The 17,065-nt window shown below is 33.2% G+C and overlaps 3 protein-coding genes and 1 long non-coding RNA gene across 12 annotated transcripts; 2 read left to right on the top strand and 2 right to left on the bottom strand.

The window, feature by feature from the left end:
• The first annotated feature begins 234 nt into the window (after positions 1–234).
• On the top strand, positions 235–6,369 carry Gpo1 (glycerophosphate oxidase 1). Of its 6 annotated transcripts, none has more exons than XM_035086619.1 (10): positions 235–390; positions 1,979–2,094; positions 2,157–2,539; positions 2,830–2,993; positions 3,114–3,420; positions 3,502–3,890; positions 3,965–4,215; positions 4,290–4,637; positions 4,882–4,983; positions 5,519–6,369. In XM_035086619.1, the coding sequence occupies exons 2-10, from the start codon at positions 2,008–2,010 to the stop codon at positions 5,651–5,653; spliced, it is 2,166 nt and encodes a 721-aa protein (XP_034942510.1). In that variant the 5' UTR covers positions 235–390; positions 1,979–2,007; the 3' UTR covers positions 5,654–6,369. The 6 variants fall into 6 exon arrangements, with proteins under 6 accessions (XP_034942510.1, XP_034942515.1, XP_034942511.1 ...); XM_035086624.1 differs by lacking the exon at positions 4,882–4,983 and adding an exon at positions 4,730–4,828; XM_035086620.1 differs by lacking the exon at positions 235–390 and adding an exon at positions 409–557 and having other exon boundaries at positions 5,519–5,653.
• Positions 6,318–7,080, bottom strand: LOC118068890 (uncharacterized). The gene is made up of 3 exons (XR_004690550.1): positions 6,850–7,080; positions 6,567–6,745; positions 6,318–6,445 (listed from the first exon to the last, which is right to left on the bottom strand). It is a non-coding gene; the product is annotated as an uncharacterized lncRNA (long non-coding RNA).
• A 330-nt stretch (positions 7,081–7,410) lies between these two features.
• Positions 7,411–12,424, top strand: LOC118068863 (transcription factor Sp4-like). Of its 4 annotated transcripts, none has more exons than XM_035086578.1 (6): positions 7,411–8,072; positions 8,910–9,227; positions 9,320–9,725; positions 9,924–10,135; positions 10,217–11,683; positions 11,759–12,421. In XM_035086578.1, exons 1-6 carry the CDS (start codon positions 8,052–8,054, stop codon positions 11,918–11,920), a joined length of 2,586 nt encoding a protein of 861 aa, XP_034942469.1. In that variant the 5' UTR covers positions 7,411–8,051; the 3' UTR covers positions 11,921–12,421. The 4 variants fall into 4 exon arrangements, with proteins under 4 accessions (XP_034942469.1, XP_034942471.1, XP_034942470.1 ...); XM_035086580.1 differs by lacking the exon at positions 7,411–8,072 and adding an exon at positions 8,502–8,821 and having other exon boundaries at positions 11,784–12,424; XM_035086579.1 differs by lacking the exon at positions 7,411–8,072 and adding an exon at positions 8,503–8,821 and having other exon boundaries at positions 9,951–10,135; positions 11,759–12,422.
• A 139-nt stretch (positions 12,425–12,563) lies between these two features.
• Positions 12,564–16,886, bottom strand: LOC118068864 (endonuclease/exonuclease/phosphatase family domain-containing protein 1-like). The gene is made up of 7 exons (XM_035086582.1): positions 16,704–16,886; positions 16,110–16,461; positions 14,998–15,321; positions 14,161–14,441; positions 13,839–14,075; positions 13,440–13,689; positions 12,564–13,368 (listed from the first exon to the last, which is right to left on the bottom strand). Exons 2-7 carry the CDS (start codon positions 16,254–16,256, stop codon positions 12,997–12,999), a joined length of 1,611 nt encoding a protein of 536 aa, XP_034942473.1. The 5' UTR covers positions 16,257–16,461; positions 16,704–16,886; the 3' UTR covers positions 12,564–12,996.
• Between the last annotated feature and the right edge of the window lie 179 nt (positions 16,887–17,065).

Genomic DNA, 17,065 nt, shown 5'->3' with positions numbered 1-17,065 from the left:
TTACAAAATAACATTTTTAATAATGAATAAATATTCATTGTTGTTAAAAAATTGTAAAATAAAATAGTTAAAGTTATTTCAAAATGATAACATTACAGTAGCGAACTCTATTACATAACCTTAGATAAAATACCGACCAGAGTTTGTTATTGAAGTGTACGGAAATAATATTTTTTCATATCACTGAATCTTACTATACAAAACTACATCCCCTACTTCTTTTATCAAAGTAAACACTCTACTGTTACACTACTAGCGCCATTGTCTTTATCTTTAGACTTCAGCTGATAGATTTACAGCACAGCTACTGCGGCTTCACGAGGAGCTGTCGCGAACGAGGGAAAACGTTAAATTGGAGTAAAAATTACGTGCAACTGTCACGTTATTTCGGTTAGCTTTTTTTTTATTATAAAATTAGTATATACATAACTATGTGTTCTATTTATGTTAGACATTTTTAGTCTTTTTTTTTTCATTTCCTCTAAAGAAATATAACCATCATTAAGCTCAAGAAAATTTTGAGTATGTTCGTGCATGACTAATTTGCCTTAAAAAATGTAAGCTGTGCTAAATTGTATGTTTTTTGAATAATTTTATTCAAGTTTTAGTGATAAATTGAGAAAAAAATTATTAGTGAAAGTATTATCGTGAATTGAGTAGTAAACATAGCGTCCTCAAAAATTGTGTCATTTTTTTTAGTGCTAAATCATCTAAAATTGGTTTGTGAATCATAATTATCATGTCGAAGATGCTGACTAGCCTAATATCATTCACAGAAGATGATTAATTATAAATATATTTATTTGTATCGTACCAATGATATTGATGTCATCTTTTATCGCAATACCAAATGAATAACCTTAAAAATAGTCAACCTATTCAGCTGAACACCTGTAATCAACTTTATTATTCAATATACATAATATATATATATATATATTCATGTGAAATTAATATCAAGGGAGTCAGCAAGTCTCATTTGCTTGCGTGTTCGTGACATTTGAAAGCATTTGGCACAAAGCTTGATCCCATTTTAAACGCTATTGTGACATATTAATGAAACATTTTCTCAAGCCTTTTGTCTTGCCAAAATGTTAATTATTAGTATTTTATATCCATTATTTACACCTTAATTATCTTTTTTTTTTAAGTATGGTAAAGCGTCTGTAACAGTCGATAATCGTTTATGAGTATTAGTGGCATTTATAGAAAGAAGAATACTTGATTCTTCGATTTTTAAATAACACTCTTATAACACTTGGTGTCTACTATATTGTTGAAATTTTTTATGTTTAGCTTTTAGTTCTCAGCATAAACTGGGTATTTAAGTCGATCCCGGGAGACAGAAAAGATAAATTCGGAATTTTCGGTATGATATTTAAGGACGGGGTAAGGAGGGAGTGTCCTCTACTCGCGTTACTTATGTAATTCCACGTGTTTCCCCTCCAACCCCACGCATTTCCTAATCTATGCACTTACACGACGTAAAAGTGTCAGCAGTCCTCATGCTTACTCACGCCGGTCTTTACCGCTTTAATTTTCACGTGACTTAATCGGCTGTTTGATAAGAATGTGAGGCCATTCGAAAGAATCAAAAAACATTTTCAAAAAAGAAATACCTTAGTTCTATTGTTAAATCAATAATTATCTTCGTCAATGTCAGATAAAGTTGTAAGAATAATAGGCATTGAATTCATGCAAACTGACGCAATCGTTTTTTATATCAATGTATACGATTTTTATACTGACCTTACGATTGAAAATGATCTTTAAAAATTTGAAAATTATTTTCTTTTTTTTTTCAAATTAAACAGTACTTATAAAATCATAATTCATTTGATTGATTGTAAAAATTTGATTAGATTCAATGTTTTAATTTTATTTGGTTGTAGTTATAAGGAGTAGTTATATAAGCTTGCACTTGAACCAAAGAAGGAAATAAAACTTTTTTTACTAAAACTAAAAATTGTCTTTTCAGATCGAAAAACGTGATTAAACAGAAACGAGATGGCTTCTTTAAGACTTTTGGCTGCAGGAGCAAGTGCTGTTGGAGCTGGTGCACTTTCTTCATATTTTCTAACATCAGATGCTCCAGTAAGTAATTATTTAATAAAGTAACTATCATTGAATGAATTTTTTATAAATTATTTTTCCAGGTATTAGCTGATAAACCAGTTCACAAACAAACCAAAAGAACATTACCTTCACGTGAAGATCAAATAAAAGTACTAAAAAACCAAGATGAAGAATATGATGTTTTAATTATTGGTGGAGGAGCAACAGGAGCTGGATGTGCTTTAGATGCATGTACAAGAGGTTTAAAAACAGCATTAATTGAAGGAGATGATTTTGCTTCAGGCACCTCTTCAAGGAGTACAAAATTGATTCATGGTGGAGTTCGGTACTTACAAAAAGCTATTATGCAATTAGATATTGAACAATACAAAATGGTTAAAGAAGCTCTGCACGAACGAGCTGCTATGATTCATAGTGCTCCTCATCTTGCTCATCCTCTGCCTATAATGTTACCCGTTTACACGTAAGTAAAAATTATGAAGTAATTATTTCTTAGCTAAGATAAAAGTTTTTATGGCAATCAACAAAATAAAAATGAAATTATGTAATCTTTAGTTTTATATATATATAATGAAAACTCATTGCTTATCAGAAATCAAATCAGCAATTCATTCGTTATGATTTTTTTTATTGACCATGATAAATAATAAAAAAAATTGTCTATTGGAGTATGAAGTAAATAGAGCTTGATAAAAACATTTTAATAAAAAGATTAAATTTTTATGCATTATAACTTTTTTTTATTTTTTATAGATGGTGGCAAATTCCTTATTACTGGTTTGGTATAAAAGCATACGACATCGTAGCTGGTAGTAAAACAGTTAAATCTTCATATTTTTTAAGCAAATCAAATGCACTCGAGCTATTTCCGATGTTGAAAGGCGACAAACTCACCGGGGCAATCGTTTATTATGACGGTAAATCAAATGCAATATGAATAGTTTTACTTTGTGTAATGACATTTTAAAAATTTCCTTATTACCAGACGACCGTGAATTAGACAACGTAGTTTGCTTACCTTTGTATAATTGTTGCAGGTCAACAAGATGACGCTAGAATGAACCTTGCAGTGGCCTTGACTGCTTCACGTCTGGGAGCAACAGTAGTGAACCACGTCAGTGTTCTTAACCTTATGAAAGGACTAGACAAAGATGGAAAACGTGTTCTTGTTGGTGCACGCGTAAAAGATGAAATGACTGGAGATGAGTGGAACGTCAAAGCTAAATGTATTATCAATGCTACTGGACCATTTACTGACAGTATCAGAAAAATGGATGATCCTACTGTAAAAGAAATTTGTGCTCCAGCTTCTGGTGCACATATTGTACTTCCTGGATATTACAGGTATAGATAAAAAATAATTTGTTTAAAATATTATTTATTAAAATAATTTTATTTAAAATAATAAATCAATTTATGTGTCAGTCCCGATCAAATGGGTCTTCTAGATCCAGCAACGAGTGACGGCCGAGTTATCTTTTTCTTACCTTGGCAAAAGCATACAATCGCTGGTACGACTGATCTACCTTGTCAAATAACACACAATCCAAAACCTACCGAGGACGAGATCATGTTTATTTTGCAAGAAGTCAAAAACTATCTCAACCCAGACGTTGAAGTACGTCGTGGCGACGTATTGTCTGCATGGAGTGGTATTAGGCCATTGGTCTCTGACCCAAATAAACCAAATACTCAATCTTTAGCGCGTAATCACATTGTACATGTGAGTGATACAAATCTTGTCACTATTGCTGGCGGTAAATGGACTACTTACAGAGCAATGGCTCAAGATACCATTGATATAGCTATCAAAGGTATGATTAATTATCACTGATTATTATAAATCATTTATTTTTCATAATAATATTTATCTCTACTTATATTCAAGCGTGTAATTTGGAACCGAAAACTACTTGTCAAACTGATGGAATGCTATTGGAGGGAGCACATGGTTGGAGTCCAACAATGTACATCAGATTGGTCCAAGATTTCGGTTTAGAATGTGAAGTTGCACAACATTTAGCTAAAAGTTATGGTGATCGTGCATTTGCTGTTGCAAAAATGGCATCTCTTACAGGAAAACGTTGGCCTATTATTGGAAAAAAATTACATCCTGAATTTCCTTATATAGATGCCGAAGTATGGTCAATTATTATTATTAATTATTTATAATTTTTTTTATTTTTCTTTTTCAAATAATTATTATTTTTTAGATTCGTTATGGTTGCCGAGAGTATGCAAGAACTGCGATTGATATGATCGCTCGACGATTGAGACTTGCTTTCTTAAACGTCCAAGCTGCTCAAGAGGCTCTTCCAGCTATTATTGATATTATGGCAGAAGAATTACATTGGTCAGCAGAAGAGAAAAAGAAACAACAGCAACAAGCCAGTGATTTCTTAGCAAATGAAATGGGACAAATGGTTAATCGTGCATCTCGAGATAAGATTCCTATTAATCTTACCAAAAACGAAATTCAGCTCTACATCAAACGCTTCCAAATCATTGATAAAGATCGCAAAGGATATGTATCAATTAACGACATTCGTCGAGGACTTAAGGTTTGATTCTATATTATTTTTAATATTTTTATTTACAAAAAAATTTTTTTAATTTTTTTAATTTTTTATCAATACAAAATTAAAAAATTTAGACTCTCGGCATTAAACTCTCAGAAGATGAACTGCATTTATTGCTCAGTGAAATAGATCTCAGCTACAATGGCCAAATGGAACTACAAGATTACTTACAGGTAATTTTATGATAACTTTATTAATGAGAATCGTATTTTTTCTGCCTATGTAGCTATTCGGCGACAAGGATGTTCCCGGTGAAGAGCTACACGAAATACTTCGCGAAATCGACACTAATATGAACGGTCAAGTTGAACTGGACGAATATCTTCAGGTCTGTTCGAGTTAATTGCTCGAGAAAATCAGACATTTTTATGTTTCTTTGTAATTTTTTGCAACTTTACGCACTTCGATACCATATTTACCTCCATATCCATTGCATAAGCCCATTTTATTCTAACGTTGACAATACTTTGTTCAAATTCATTATTACCAATAATTCGACCTCTAATTGTTATTAATGATAATTTAATCTTATTTGCTGTTGGCAGAATTCCACATTTATTTACTGTTAACAATTAATTTCCCGACATATAGCACATCAATGCCGATGCGCATGACGCTTTTACTGTTCATTCAATTATTTTAATAGCTAATATTTTATCTTTGATTTTCATTGTTTATGGTATCGGTATTTGCTGATCGTTAACAGGGCATGGATAATTATTTTTGTCGATGTACTTTCAATCTTGATGATTTTGTAGTACTTTATTAGTAGAACCTTGTACCTTAAATCACTGTAAAAAATGTTAACTGCTAAGTTTAAATAGTAAACATTTACTAAATAATTTTATTTTATTTTAATTTAGATGATGTCAGCAATCAAATCTGGTCATGTGGCCTATTCGCGGTTTGCAAGAATGGCGGAAATGGAAGAAGCACAACACGAAAAAGACATCCTGAAAAAACAAATTAGTGTAGAGAGATCAGGAGGTGGTCTGTGAAGTGCCTGCAATGGAATTAAAAGAATTTGCAAGGCTTTCATGATGCATTCTTCTCACAATAACATTTTAGGAAAATTTTTATCTACCACACTATTTAATATTTATGTAGACTTATAATTTGCCTGGTTGATTTGTTAACTCAGGGTGCTTTGTTAAAACACAAATCTATCGGCAGGTGCGCAGTATTATTTTCAAAAGTAAAACAAGATAATACTGCTTCGCAGTGGCTTTTTGGCTAATGGCCAAGAGGCAAATAAACATAAATGTTTAACTAAGTATTTAAACAGACACTCTTTTAATACAATGAGGACTAAAACTTTTAATTCTTGAAGCTTTACCAACTGAATTTAAATATCAAAAACAAAAAACAACAAATATTGTACTGATTTTTGGTGCCGTCTTGCGCTTTTATTTATTTCTTCACGCGCGAATATGATACATAAAAAAATATCTCTAGTCTTTTATTAATTTATGACATAATCTAATAGACAATTCATACAATAATGATAGTAAAAATCGATCTGAATGTTGTAAATCAAAGAGTGTTACATCGTTAATTATGTGTACATATTATAATTTATTTCATAACTATCAATGACACGTTGCGTTTACTTAATATAACATTTCTCTTCGACGTTATTGATATTAATCTATTCTAATTTATCTATTTAATGTTGAAATTTAATAAAAATATACAATCTAATTGTAAATTAAAATTTTATCCGAGTTATTACTATCTAAAATGTTTCCAATTGATGAAAAAATTTTTATTAATACCCATAATCTATTTATCTGAAAGATAAATTAATTTATTCAAATGATAAATTATTTAAATATATATTATTCTTTGAATGATTGACAACAGTTGCTTGAATCAATAATAAAGATATTCTGAGTAGATTTGCCCACTTACAATATATATTGTGATTCCAGAAATAAATAATCCTACGCCACTGGGTTCAACAGAAAGGTTCATCCAGGTATACAGTCACAAGGGGATTTTATTTTATAAATTCAATGGGCAATTCTTGACCCTCTTATTTACAGTCTCGTACATATTTACAATCCTCTTTAAAAATTTTTCAGTTCCATCTACGTTTTTAATTTTTTGCATGAAAAAAAAATATGTATATATATATAATATACATACATGTATAAATATAGTAATAATAAGCAACATAACATGAGTTACTTACACGCAAGCTCAATTATACACTTAGGAGAGCATACAACGTTTCTCTATCGAGCGTAACGTTGAACTCCGAGATATGAACAGCTGCTACGATAATTTAGGCCAGGTTATCCCTTGAAGGGGCGGCAGCGGCCAGCTCCTCCTCTTGTTAAGGAAGTGTTTCCTGGTAACCGATGGACAGGGCTAGTAGTATAATATTCTATGTATTCTGAAAGAAGAAAGTACAATAAGGAAGTGAGTTTCGGAGCAGCGGGCGTAAAAGAGGCCGAATGGTGACGTAATAAAAGAGAGGTTGAAATTCAAGTGTGAGCTGGCATGCACCTTTCTCCCTTTGATGATCATTGAATAGGGGAAGGATAATTCTAGTCCTGGCGTCCCCCTCGTTGTCAGGGTGGGCGGCCAGCAGCCCCTGCGTACGCCCCTGTTAACCCGAGGCCGGGGCCGGCATAATTCGACTCCACCAATGAGATATCTGCTTTGTTATGAGCCAAACAAGGACAGAGAATTGTATCAAGCACTGGCGTCGCGCGCAACACCCCACCATTGGGTCTAGCTTGCCGCCAGAGACGCACTTGGTCGCTACGCAGGCCACAAACACGCTTCCCGTCCACAAGCAATTGGCGCGAGTGAGTGTGAGAGAGAATTAGTGCGTCGTCGTGTCCGTCTGTGTGTATTTTACCACGAGTTGAAGATCATTCTCCTCCTTCGCGTCCTCCTCCCGGCTATTTTGCAGACTTGTAACCGTGGATATCAAGAGGAAACGCACATTTTTTCGACTAATTGCGCACGCTCGTGTCATCGACAACAAGGACGCCAACAATATCCCCTCTGTTGCGTTCTCCTGCTTTGTCTCTCTCCATTCTCGGTAGATTAAGTAGGTAGAGGGAATAAGAGAAACGTTTTTCTCTGCGGGAAATAGCATTTTGAGAGCTGAAAACCGGTGTTTGTGCAGCCTTATCGATCCGTTCACATCGACCGATCGCATCCTCGAGGTCTTTAAGTGGCACGCGCTGGCGCAATAATATCACGAGCACGCCTCTTTGTGATCATTTTAAAGAGAAAATACATCTATATTTGTACTCATACGGATGCGCTAAGTGAATGTATTTTACGCAGTGGATCTTTGGAATGTGGCGAGACCACGGAATGGAATAGGAAAATAACGTGCGTCAGAGCATTGCAAGGCGAGAGTTGGATTTTAAGGTTATGGCTTCAACAAAACTCAAGGTAAATATTTTTACATTTGACATCTGATACTGCTTGCTTAGAGTATTTTTGATGAATGATTGACAGAGAGTGTCTAAATGGAATGTTTCGGATGCTAGGAGGAAGCGCACGTGTCGATTCGCGTGTTAGGTGGAGTCCAGAGTGAAAAGTGGGTGGAGGCTGAGGCCGTGGAGGCTTTCCGCGGCGTATATACATGTTGAGCGGTACGGGGGCCGCGTTGTCAAGTCGTCGTCGAGTGGGCGGGTGTGGCGCGGAGAGGGTGTGCGCGTCCGCACACTCGCGACCTCGCCATCGACATTACCAAGACGTGCACAATTGTTGTATATTCAGCGAGACTGAGAAACCGCAGGTCTTGCGAGGGACTATTCGGGTGGGGCACGATGCGCGACAGGGGCGTAGGGAGGCGTTCCTTGATCGGGTCCTCGAGGAGGGCCTTCTTTGTCCCGCGATTCCTTGGCTGACCCCTTCGCACGTGCATTCTAGATAACTCACCGGGAAATCATTGACTTTCTTGTATCTTTCAAGCTATCATCTATTTACTTGTGTTATTCTAATAATCAACATGATCAAAAATATATTGAACAACGAGCAAGTGCAATTTCGAATGGTTATCGATACTTCGTTTAGCAGTGACGCGTTGTGAAAAGTTGGGTGTAAACGAAAGTTTGGAGTGAGAGTGAAAATTCATCAGAATTCATACTTTAGATTTTGTAAATAAACTGAGAATGGATGGAAGAACTATTGTAGTGGTTAGGAATTATATGAATTCATATATATATATTTTTTTTTTTAGATTCTTATCTATAGAAATAAATTTTTTTTTTTTCATAACATTAGGAAACCGTTGAAGAGGATCAGGATGCTTTGCAGTCTTCATCTCAGCCTCAAGAAAATCAAGATCAGCAGCAACTTGATCAGCAAGTACCTCAAGCACAGATTCGTTTTTTAAGTGCTAATGTCCTTCAACAACTACAACAACAACAGCATCAACAACATCAACAAGAGGTTCAGCAACAGCAAGTGCATCAGCATGGCCAACCTCAAGTTATTACACTGCAACAGTTGCAGAATTTTGTACCAATGTCACAACAACAACATGATCAACAAAGAACACAGACCATTTCATTACAAGCTTTACCTCAACAATTTTTGCAAGTACGTTTATTTATAAATTGATAAATAAAAAAAAAATAAATATAAATTAAATAAATTTTAAAGTTTATAAAATTATTGTAATCATTGTGTAGGGTGCTCAGTTGATAAGTAGTCAGGCTGCACTCCAACAACAGCAGCAGCAGCAACAACAGCAGCAACATGGACAACAAGCTCAATCACAAAATCAACCACAATCTCAACAACAGCAATTGAGTTATAGTGTAATTCCTCAAATGCAAACGGTTAATATTGATGGTCAGGATGCTTTATTTATTCCTTCATCGCCAATGACTTCAGTGAGTCATCATCAATCTCAACCAACGATGCAATTCGCTACTGCTGGTGGGCAACAGGTTCAATTAGCATCTCAGCAAGTTCAATTGGCCAATGGCCAAACAATCATTACTCCTCAACCTGTTAGTTTAATAAGAGCACCTAATGTTTTTCCAACGTCAATAATTCAAAATATTGGCGGTCAAACTGTTCAATTACCAACAGGTAAGTTTTAATAATCTTGCTGAGCTTTTAACATCCTTTTCCTTAACTATTTACACAACTTTATATACTTTCAATTTTTAAATTTTACAAATTTAGTGTAAATTCTAATTGATAACAATTACTCACACTTTCAATTTCCACGCTCACGCTTTCATTCATTAACCACTGCCTTCTTCGCCTGCTATTACAAACGGGCAGACTCCAAGGCAAACGTGGATGTTTCAGGACAAAGTGTTCAAGTAAGACCACTACAATTTCCTGTTCAGCATGTGCAGCAAACGGTTCCTGTTCAAGTACCAGTCACTGCCAATAATGGTCAGACGATCTACCAGACGGTGCATTTTCCTATTCAAGCATTGTCTAATGTTTTCAACATGGGTGCAGCACAAATGATTCCACAAATTACTCAAGTAACTTATTAATATATAATTAACATTATTAGTCACATGAATTATGATGACTCTTTATTTATAAATTAATTTTTCTTTCAGCAAATACCACAGATGGCGCAAATAATAACACCAAATGGACAAATTCAACAGGTTCAAATTGCAAATTTACCCCAACTTCAAAGCTTACAAGGCCAGCAAGTAGCTGCGCAAGTGGCTCAACAAGTAGCTCAACAGCAGGCTCAGCAGCAAGTAGTTCAGCAAGTAGCTCAGCATCAATCTCAACAGCAAGTAGTTCAATCGGTGCAGCAACAACAGCAACAAGCACAGCAACAACAACAAGTTCAACAAGTTGTTCAGCAAGTAATTCAACAACAGCAACAAGCTCAACAACAACAACAACAACAGCAGCAAGTTCAACAACAACAACAGCAACAAGCTCAACAGCAGCAGCAAGCACAACAACAACAACAAGTTCAACAAACTGCTTCTACACCTACATCAGGAACTACGTGGACAGCATCAGTTTCTTCACCAGGTAGCATCGGAAATGTTCAAGTGGTAGGAATTGGTCAACTTGGTCGTCCAGCAACGTCAAATGCTAATGTTATTACAACAAAAGATGGCCAAAAAATTGAATTATCCGCATTATCAAGAACTGCAGATGGAGTGGAAACAGATATAAAATTAACAAGTATTGATGCCAGTCAGTTGGCTACTGGTCAGGTTATTCATATACCAACCGCCCAAACAGCTCAACAAGCAATTCAACCTATCACAATTACTGGTGCTCAAGGTCAACAGCTCACTCTAATATCAGCATCAGCTTTAACGAATTTAGCAACACCTCAAGCCGGAATGATGAGAGGACTTAATGTTAGCAATGGTGGAATTATGCAACTTCAACCTGCCAATGCGCCTAATGGTTTTCTCCAATCAATTCCTTTACAAAATATTCCTGGTTTAGGTAATGTACAAGTAATTCCTGCTAGTGCTCTTCAACCTGCAACCGTCCAAGCCCTTCCAGCTGCTTCTACAGCCACACCTATTGTAACTGCACCTACGACAGTTCATGTCGAGTCTGCTGATCCAACCAAATGGCAAATATTGCAGACAATACAAGCAAATGGAAGTATAGCTCCATCCACGCCAGCTCCTCAACCACAACAACAACAAACAAATTCCACGACTATAAATACTACTGGTGAAGGTGATACAAAGCAACATAGACGGCGTGTTGCATGTAATTGTCCTAATTGTAGTGATGGAGAAAGGATTCGTGATATGACGCACAAACGACAACATGTTTGTCATATTGCTGGTTGTAATAAAGTTTATGGAAAGACAAGTCACTTGAGAGCACATTTACGATGGCATACTGGAGAAAGACCATTTGTTTGTAGTTGGGTCTTTTGTGGCAAGAAATTTACACGATCTGATGAATTACAAAGACATAGGAGGACACATACTGGAGAGAAGAGGTTTCAGTGTCCTGAATGTACGAAAAAGTTTATGCGGTCTGATCACTTAACGAAACACATCAAGACTCATACGAAAATTCGTAGCACGGTGAGTTGAATAAATAATTTTAATTTTGTTTTTAAATTTTAAATTCTTATGATGGCTCTTGTATGTGCATTTTAGGAAGCTGCTACATCTACACAAGAAGGATCGTCGGACAGTCAATCATCCGGCGAAGAAAAAATCATAATAGCAATTCAAGAGACTGATCAAACGAAAATGATGATACCTACGGCTATTGAGACTATAAAAACTGAATCATCAGCGCAAGTGGTGAATGAATAAAACTATTAAAATTATTTATTAATTTTTTGTAGTGTTTTTTTACATCTTTAAAAATCATGAACAATCATAAAATTTTCTTAAAATGTTTAACTGGATGATCCAGTAGTCATATTAAGTATTAAGTTTTTCATTTTTCTCTCTATTTTGACATTTGAGTTTCAAGTAGCAACGTTAATAAACTTACTACAGGAATTGCTAATTATATATTTTTCTAAAATCATGTATAAAGTGTTTGTATATAATGTACATGAATGTAAAAAAATTTACACAAGAAGATTATATATCTGAAATTTTTTAAAATATGAAAAAGTATTTGTATTCATTTTATATTCGAGAGGAATGGATATTAGTTATATGGAAGTGTTACCTTAATGACACACCTTCCTAACTCGATTGAAATTAGTAAATTGCTAAGTTAAATAATTAAATAAATAAACAATAAAACGAATTTTTGATAAAAAAAAAAACAAATGAGTAAAATTAAATCATTGTTAAATTGGATAATTCACTTTTTAATTGTTTTTTTTCATTAATAAATTGTAATAAAATGCTATAATTTTTAATTATATTAATTACTTAAATGCTCCATTAAGAAATTGTGTCATAAAAATAACAAAATATGAAATTAGTTTAAAAAGCACTGTACGAAAATAACTCCATATATTTTACAGTATAGTACAATTAATCACAACGCGATATGCCAGCATCGCATAGTGATGGTTATTACAATAACTGGAATAATCAGTCTTGATCCTTTAAAAAAAAGGATGCTATTATAATTTTCGTTTTTTTTTCTTTTGTCATTATATTAACAAATGACACACTTTAATCACTCCGAGGCCATGGAAAACACAATTTTTTTGACTAATAAATTTCAATCGTCGAAGTTTTAGATAAATAAAATTAATAAATTATTATTATTGTTATTATTATTATTATTATTATTATTATTATTCACAATATATCACATCTAAGATGGAAAACAGTTGTGCCAATTTTATTGGCACAATGGAAGTGAAAACTGCACACTTAATGTTAAAGCTGAACTGTTGGAATAATTTAAAAGGTTTTGAGTATCAAGGATCACTTGGTTCTGTAAAAATTTCACACCAAATTGGACAGTGAGTACTTGCAGGACCTCCCCAACGCCATCCTTGTGGAATACCTAAATGTGTAAGACCTTGCCTTACTATTCGATATAATCCTGTATTAAATAATTTCTTCGAACCCTTCCCCCAAATTATTTTATCTTTGAAAATATATTTTTCAGGATCAAACGCAGTATTAGTCTCAGAGAGTACGTCGTTGTAAATATTCGAGGATTCGTCAGAAAGGGAAAAGTCGCCCAAAAAAATGGAATTTTTTGCATCGACAAAACGTTCAATGATGTTATTATCTTCTGGGTCATGCATTTGAACATTTATAAGAGTAACGTCTAATTTGTTAATCTAAAAATAAATATTAACTGTTAATTTTTCATAGTTATTAAGAAAGAAAAAAATAACATGTTGATTCTTACATGAAAGATAATAGAAGCAAGAACTGGAAGAAAGACTCGTGTAGCGGGAGGTTGCTCTCTGAGACTGATACATAAATCTGGGCTAGAATCCCATAAAACGGCAAGACCAGCACCTAAATGTATTGACCGCCATTGTCTTTTATTTCCTCGCCAGTCTCGAACACGTTTCAATGTTGGTAAGTTTAATTCTCGAGTTAATTTATCTAGAGCTTCTAAACTCTTAACTTCTTGGAGAGCCAATAGAGAAAGTCTGAAAGTATAATAGTTGAATAAGAGTGTTGTTACCACATTAAAAATAATAGTGGTTTAGTTTGCTTAGGTAAAAACAAACACATTCAAATTATCATAAGAGGAATGTAACGGGGATGAAACCATAATAAATATCTAAAAAAAACTGACCTATTTTCTAAAATTGTTCTACAGACAACTTCCATCACACCAGGATTGCTAGCTTTATCACTATTGAATCCATTTAAGTTCCAAGAAGCCAGCCTTATTGATGTTCTGTCTAAAGATTCATCAAAATTATATTCAATACAGGGTCGTGGACTAGCAATACTCAATAACTCCCAAATTTCTTCCTCTGATATTCCCGGACTGAACTCTACATTTTTTTCATAGTCATCTATACGTGGCCTATAATTATTGAAGTAAAATATTACATTCAACCAAAATAAAAATGAAAAATTATAAAACAAAAGAGTAATAAAATATTTTTTACATTCTAGGAGGTGTAACTCTATCACGATTGAAACGAGTGATCTTTCTTCCTACGCTATTGACGCGTGGAGTACTAGAAGCTTGAGGAATGTTCCAAGAGGATGAGGGACTCCCATTACTGTAGGTACGCACGACTGACCCATTTAAAATACTGCTTATCTTGAGGTAAGGTCTTATCATAGCTAAACGATACTTTCCCATTCCTCGCAGTTTTGCAAGTTCGTCTAAAGTGCCAAAACGTCCATATTTTAATCTTTTTTCTACAATTCTTGCAGCCAATTCCTAGAGTTAAGAGAAAAAAAATTTTTTTATTAATTAGATGATATTATTTTAATTAAAGGTAACATTCAAAGATGCATAGTAGATTTAGTATTAAATAATTTTTAAACATAAAATATTAACTGTTAATAAATAAAAATTAAATATAAAAGACCATCCTTCTCTGTTAGTTAAATAAATAGAGCTTAAATAAAAGTGAAACAAAAGCTTCTTAAATTATTAGTGTACACATAGATAATTATCGATATAATTTTTGTTATCATTAAATGTGTTAAGAGGTGTAGGTAAATAAAAAAGCGGGTAAATTGGTACTAATTATTTACCACACGTTTTAAGTCAAATTGTCGTAAATAAAATGGCAAAGAAGATTGACAGCATCATTAGGAAGAAATACAACACTCCGTTGATTCAAGGGACAGGGTCTGACTTTGAAAGAAATAAAAGCGAGTCATTGAATAATGAGTAGTTATAATGAATGAATATTCTCTTCTATTAAAAAATACACACTACATTACCGTTTTAATTGATTTAATATTTTTATCGATAAATTATAACTCACCTGATCTATTCCTGGTACACCTTGAAGTTCAAATATACTAGCAGAATTGACGTCTACTTGATTTAGATTATTAGCTACTGAATCTAAACTCGTTGAAGCGCGAGAAGAAGCACCTGAATCGTTTGTTGATGAAACATAAACTTCCATCTTAATACTCTCTAATTTTTCAGCACCAATTCCAGATACTAGAGCCAAATCTTCTACTCTGTGAAATCTGCCAATTATTCTTCGATGATTAACAATATTGTTTGCTAAGTTACGATTTATTCCGGGTAATGTCATTAATTCTTCTTCAGTTGCAGTATTTAAATTTAATAATTGTGGCTGAAATAATAAATATTTTTATTAATCTTATATCTAAATAAAAAAACTATAAAATATTAGAATTTAATGAATTTAACTACATAATAACTTTGAAGATAATCCTACCATCTTTTACAATACAAAAAGTAGTTTAATGATATAAACCAGCGACAAGAATGATTAAAAGCTTTATTGAAGTAGTTTTGAAGATTTCAAAAAGAGATAATATTCTATTTAATTATTGTTTTCATTAAGGAGAGTAATGACTAATCTAGTAGTAATATAACAATATAAATTCGTATGTATATATATTTCATTAAAGTGATTTTAAGATTAATTAACCGATAATAACTTTATTGTCGTAAAAATAATGACTTTTTTTATCTTTCTTGAAAAATAAATAATGAGAATCTTTATATGAATTCTATGTTATATAAAGTCATTAAAAATATTGTTCAATTAGATATTCTTTTTTCATTGAATTGTTTTCCTTTATATTTGGAAAAAAAAATTCTTTTACCTAATATATGTATTTTACTGTCAGCTATTTAATAATAGTTATCTATGAACTGTAATTATTTTCAATTGGAAATCAACTGTGATCAGATAATAGTAATAGTACGTGTATGGAGTAAAAAAATACTGTGACACGCTATGTTCATATACTTCAAAAGAATTGAACTCGATTTTCTTCTAACCTATATATTTTATAATGATTAATTATGTTTATAAAGCCTTTATAGTAATAAAATGTAGCCTAATAAATTCAAAATAATCAGAAGATTATAAATTAAAAAAATAAATCATACCTTGAGTGTATCATCCGGGATAGAAAAAGTATGAGAAAGATTTTTAGAATAATGGAATCTTTTTCTTCCAATTCCAGCAAACGTTAATTGCTTTAAACTAGGTCTCCTAGACTTAGTACCAGAGTGGAGGCTGTGTGACTGTCCCATGTTGGTGGAGTAAAGTCTCCAATCGACCAAATAAATTAAATAAAATCATCTATGAAATGTGGAATCATTGGAGCTCTGTATCACGTACACGACAAAACACACCTGATGACTAGGAGTAATCCACATGTTGCATAATCTTGCTTTTTGCTTTGAAGCATGAAGTTAGAGTTCTTCTTAGCACGAAGTAAAAAGCACCAACTTCAACCTTAAATAGTAGATATTTGTAAGAATAAATTACTGAGATTAAATTAAATTGAAGGCGTGGAAAAGAGGAAATTGATGAGACATCAGTATTACTTCATTCTACAATCAAAGAGCAAGGTACAAGGTCACTTTAAATGCTACTGATGGAGGTGTATTTAATAATCCATAGATATTGGTAATTGATTAGATTAATTGATAATACGTTTTGTCTAGTTGATAGGAACAATATAAAATTATACTTACATGGTATTTTTGTTACAAAATCATTGATTACTTGAGCACATATGCCTTCGTGGCAAACTTATCAAACTAGTATGATCGTATATGGAATTGACAAGAAAACTCGAGAGCTTGTTTTGGAGCGACATAACCCTACAACGTGTGAAATGGCAGTAGCGCACGGCTGCTGCAAGCGCGCACAAAAGATAAAAATATATTTTACCAGGGATTCATAAGTATTATCCAATGAAACTAAACTAAATATCCCCAGTTTCCTAGTAATCTCAATAGAAAACATGTTTACACTAATTATTCACAACAATAATATATTGATTTGTTTACTACATTCAACAATGATTACAGGTGTCTTAAATATACCGTACGGT

Source organism: Chelonus insularis, unplaced genomic scaffold, assembly GCF_013357705.1.
Source record: "Chelonus insularis isolate UGA/USDA-ARS -01 unplaced genomic scaffold, ASM1335770v1 contig_403_pilon, whole genome shotgun sequence".
NCBI classification, from domain to species: Eukaryota; Metazoa; Arthropoda; class Insecta; order Hymenoptera; family Braconidae; genus Chelonus; species Chelonus insularis.
The sequence above is the reverse complement of the archived record's forward strand: the minus strand, read 5'-3'. Positions and strand labels throughout refer to the sequence as shown.

Bases quoted from the DNA above. Each gene is read 5' to 3' on its own strand.
- Gpo1 (XM_035086619.1), top strand. From the start codon at position 2,008: ATGGCTTCTTTAAGACTTTTGGCTGCAGGAGCAAGTGCTGTTGGAGCT. The intron at 2,540-2,829 runs GTAAGTAAAAAT...TATTTTTTATAG, and splicing joins ATAATGTTACCCGTTTACAC to ATGGTGGCAAATTCCTTATT. The intron at 4,984-5,518 runs GTCTGTTCGAGT...ATTTTAATTTAG, and splicing joins AACTGGACGAATATCTTCAG to ATGATGTCAGCAATCAAATC.
- LOC118068864 (XM_035086582.1), bottom strand. From the start codon at position 16,256: ATGGGACAGTCACACAGCCTCCACTCTGGTACTAAGTCTAGGAGACCT. The intron at 14,442-14,997 runs GTGAGTTATAAT...TCTTAACTCTAG, and splicing joins GTGTACCAGGAATAGATCAG to GAATTGGCTGCAAGAATTGT. The intron at 13,369-13,439 runs GTAAGAATCAAC...ATTTATTTTTAG, and splicing joins TTGCTTCTATTATCTTTCAT to ATTAACAAATTAGACGTTAC.
- LOC118068863 (XM_035086577.1), top strand. From the start codon at position 8,798: ATGGATGGAAGAACTATTGTAGTG. The intron at 9,726-9,923 runs GTAAGTTTTAAT...ACAAACGGGCAG, and splicing joins AACTGTTCAATTACCAACAG to ACTCCAAGGCAAACGTGGAT. The intron at 10,136-10,216 runs GTAACTTATTAA...TTTTTCTTTCAG, and splicing joins TGATTCCACAAATTACTCAA to CAAATACCACAGATGGCGCA.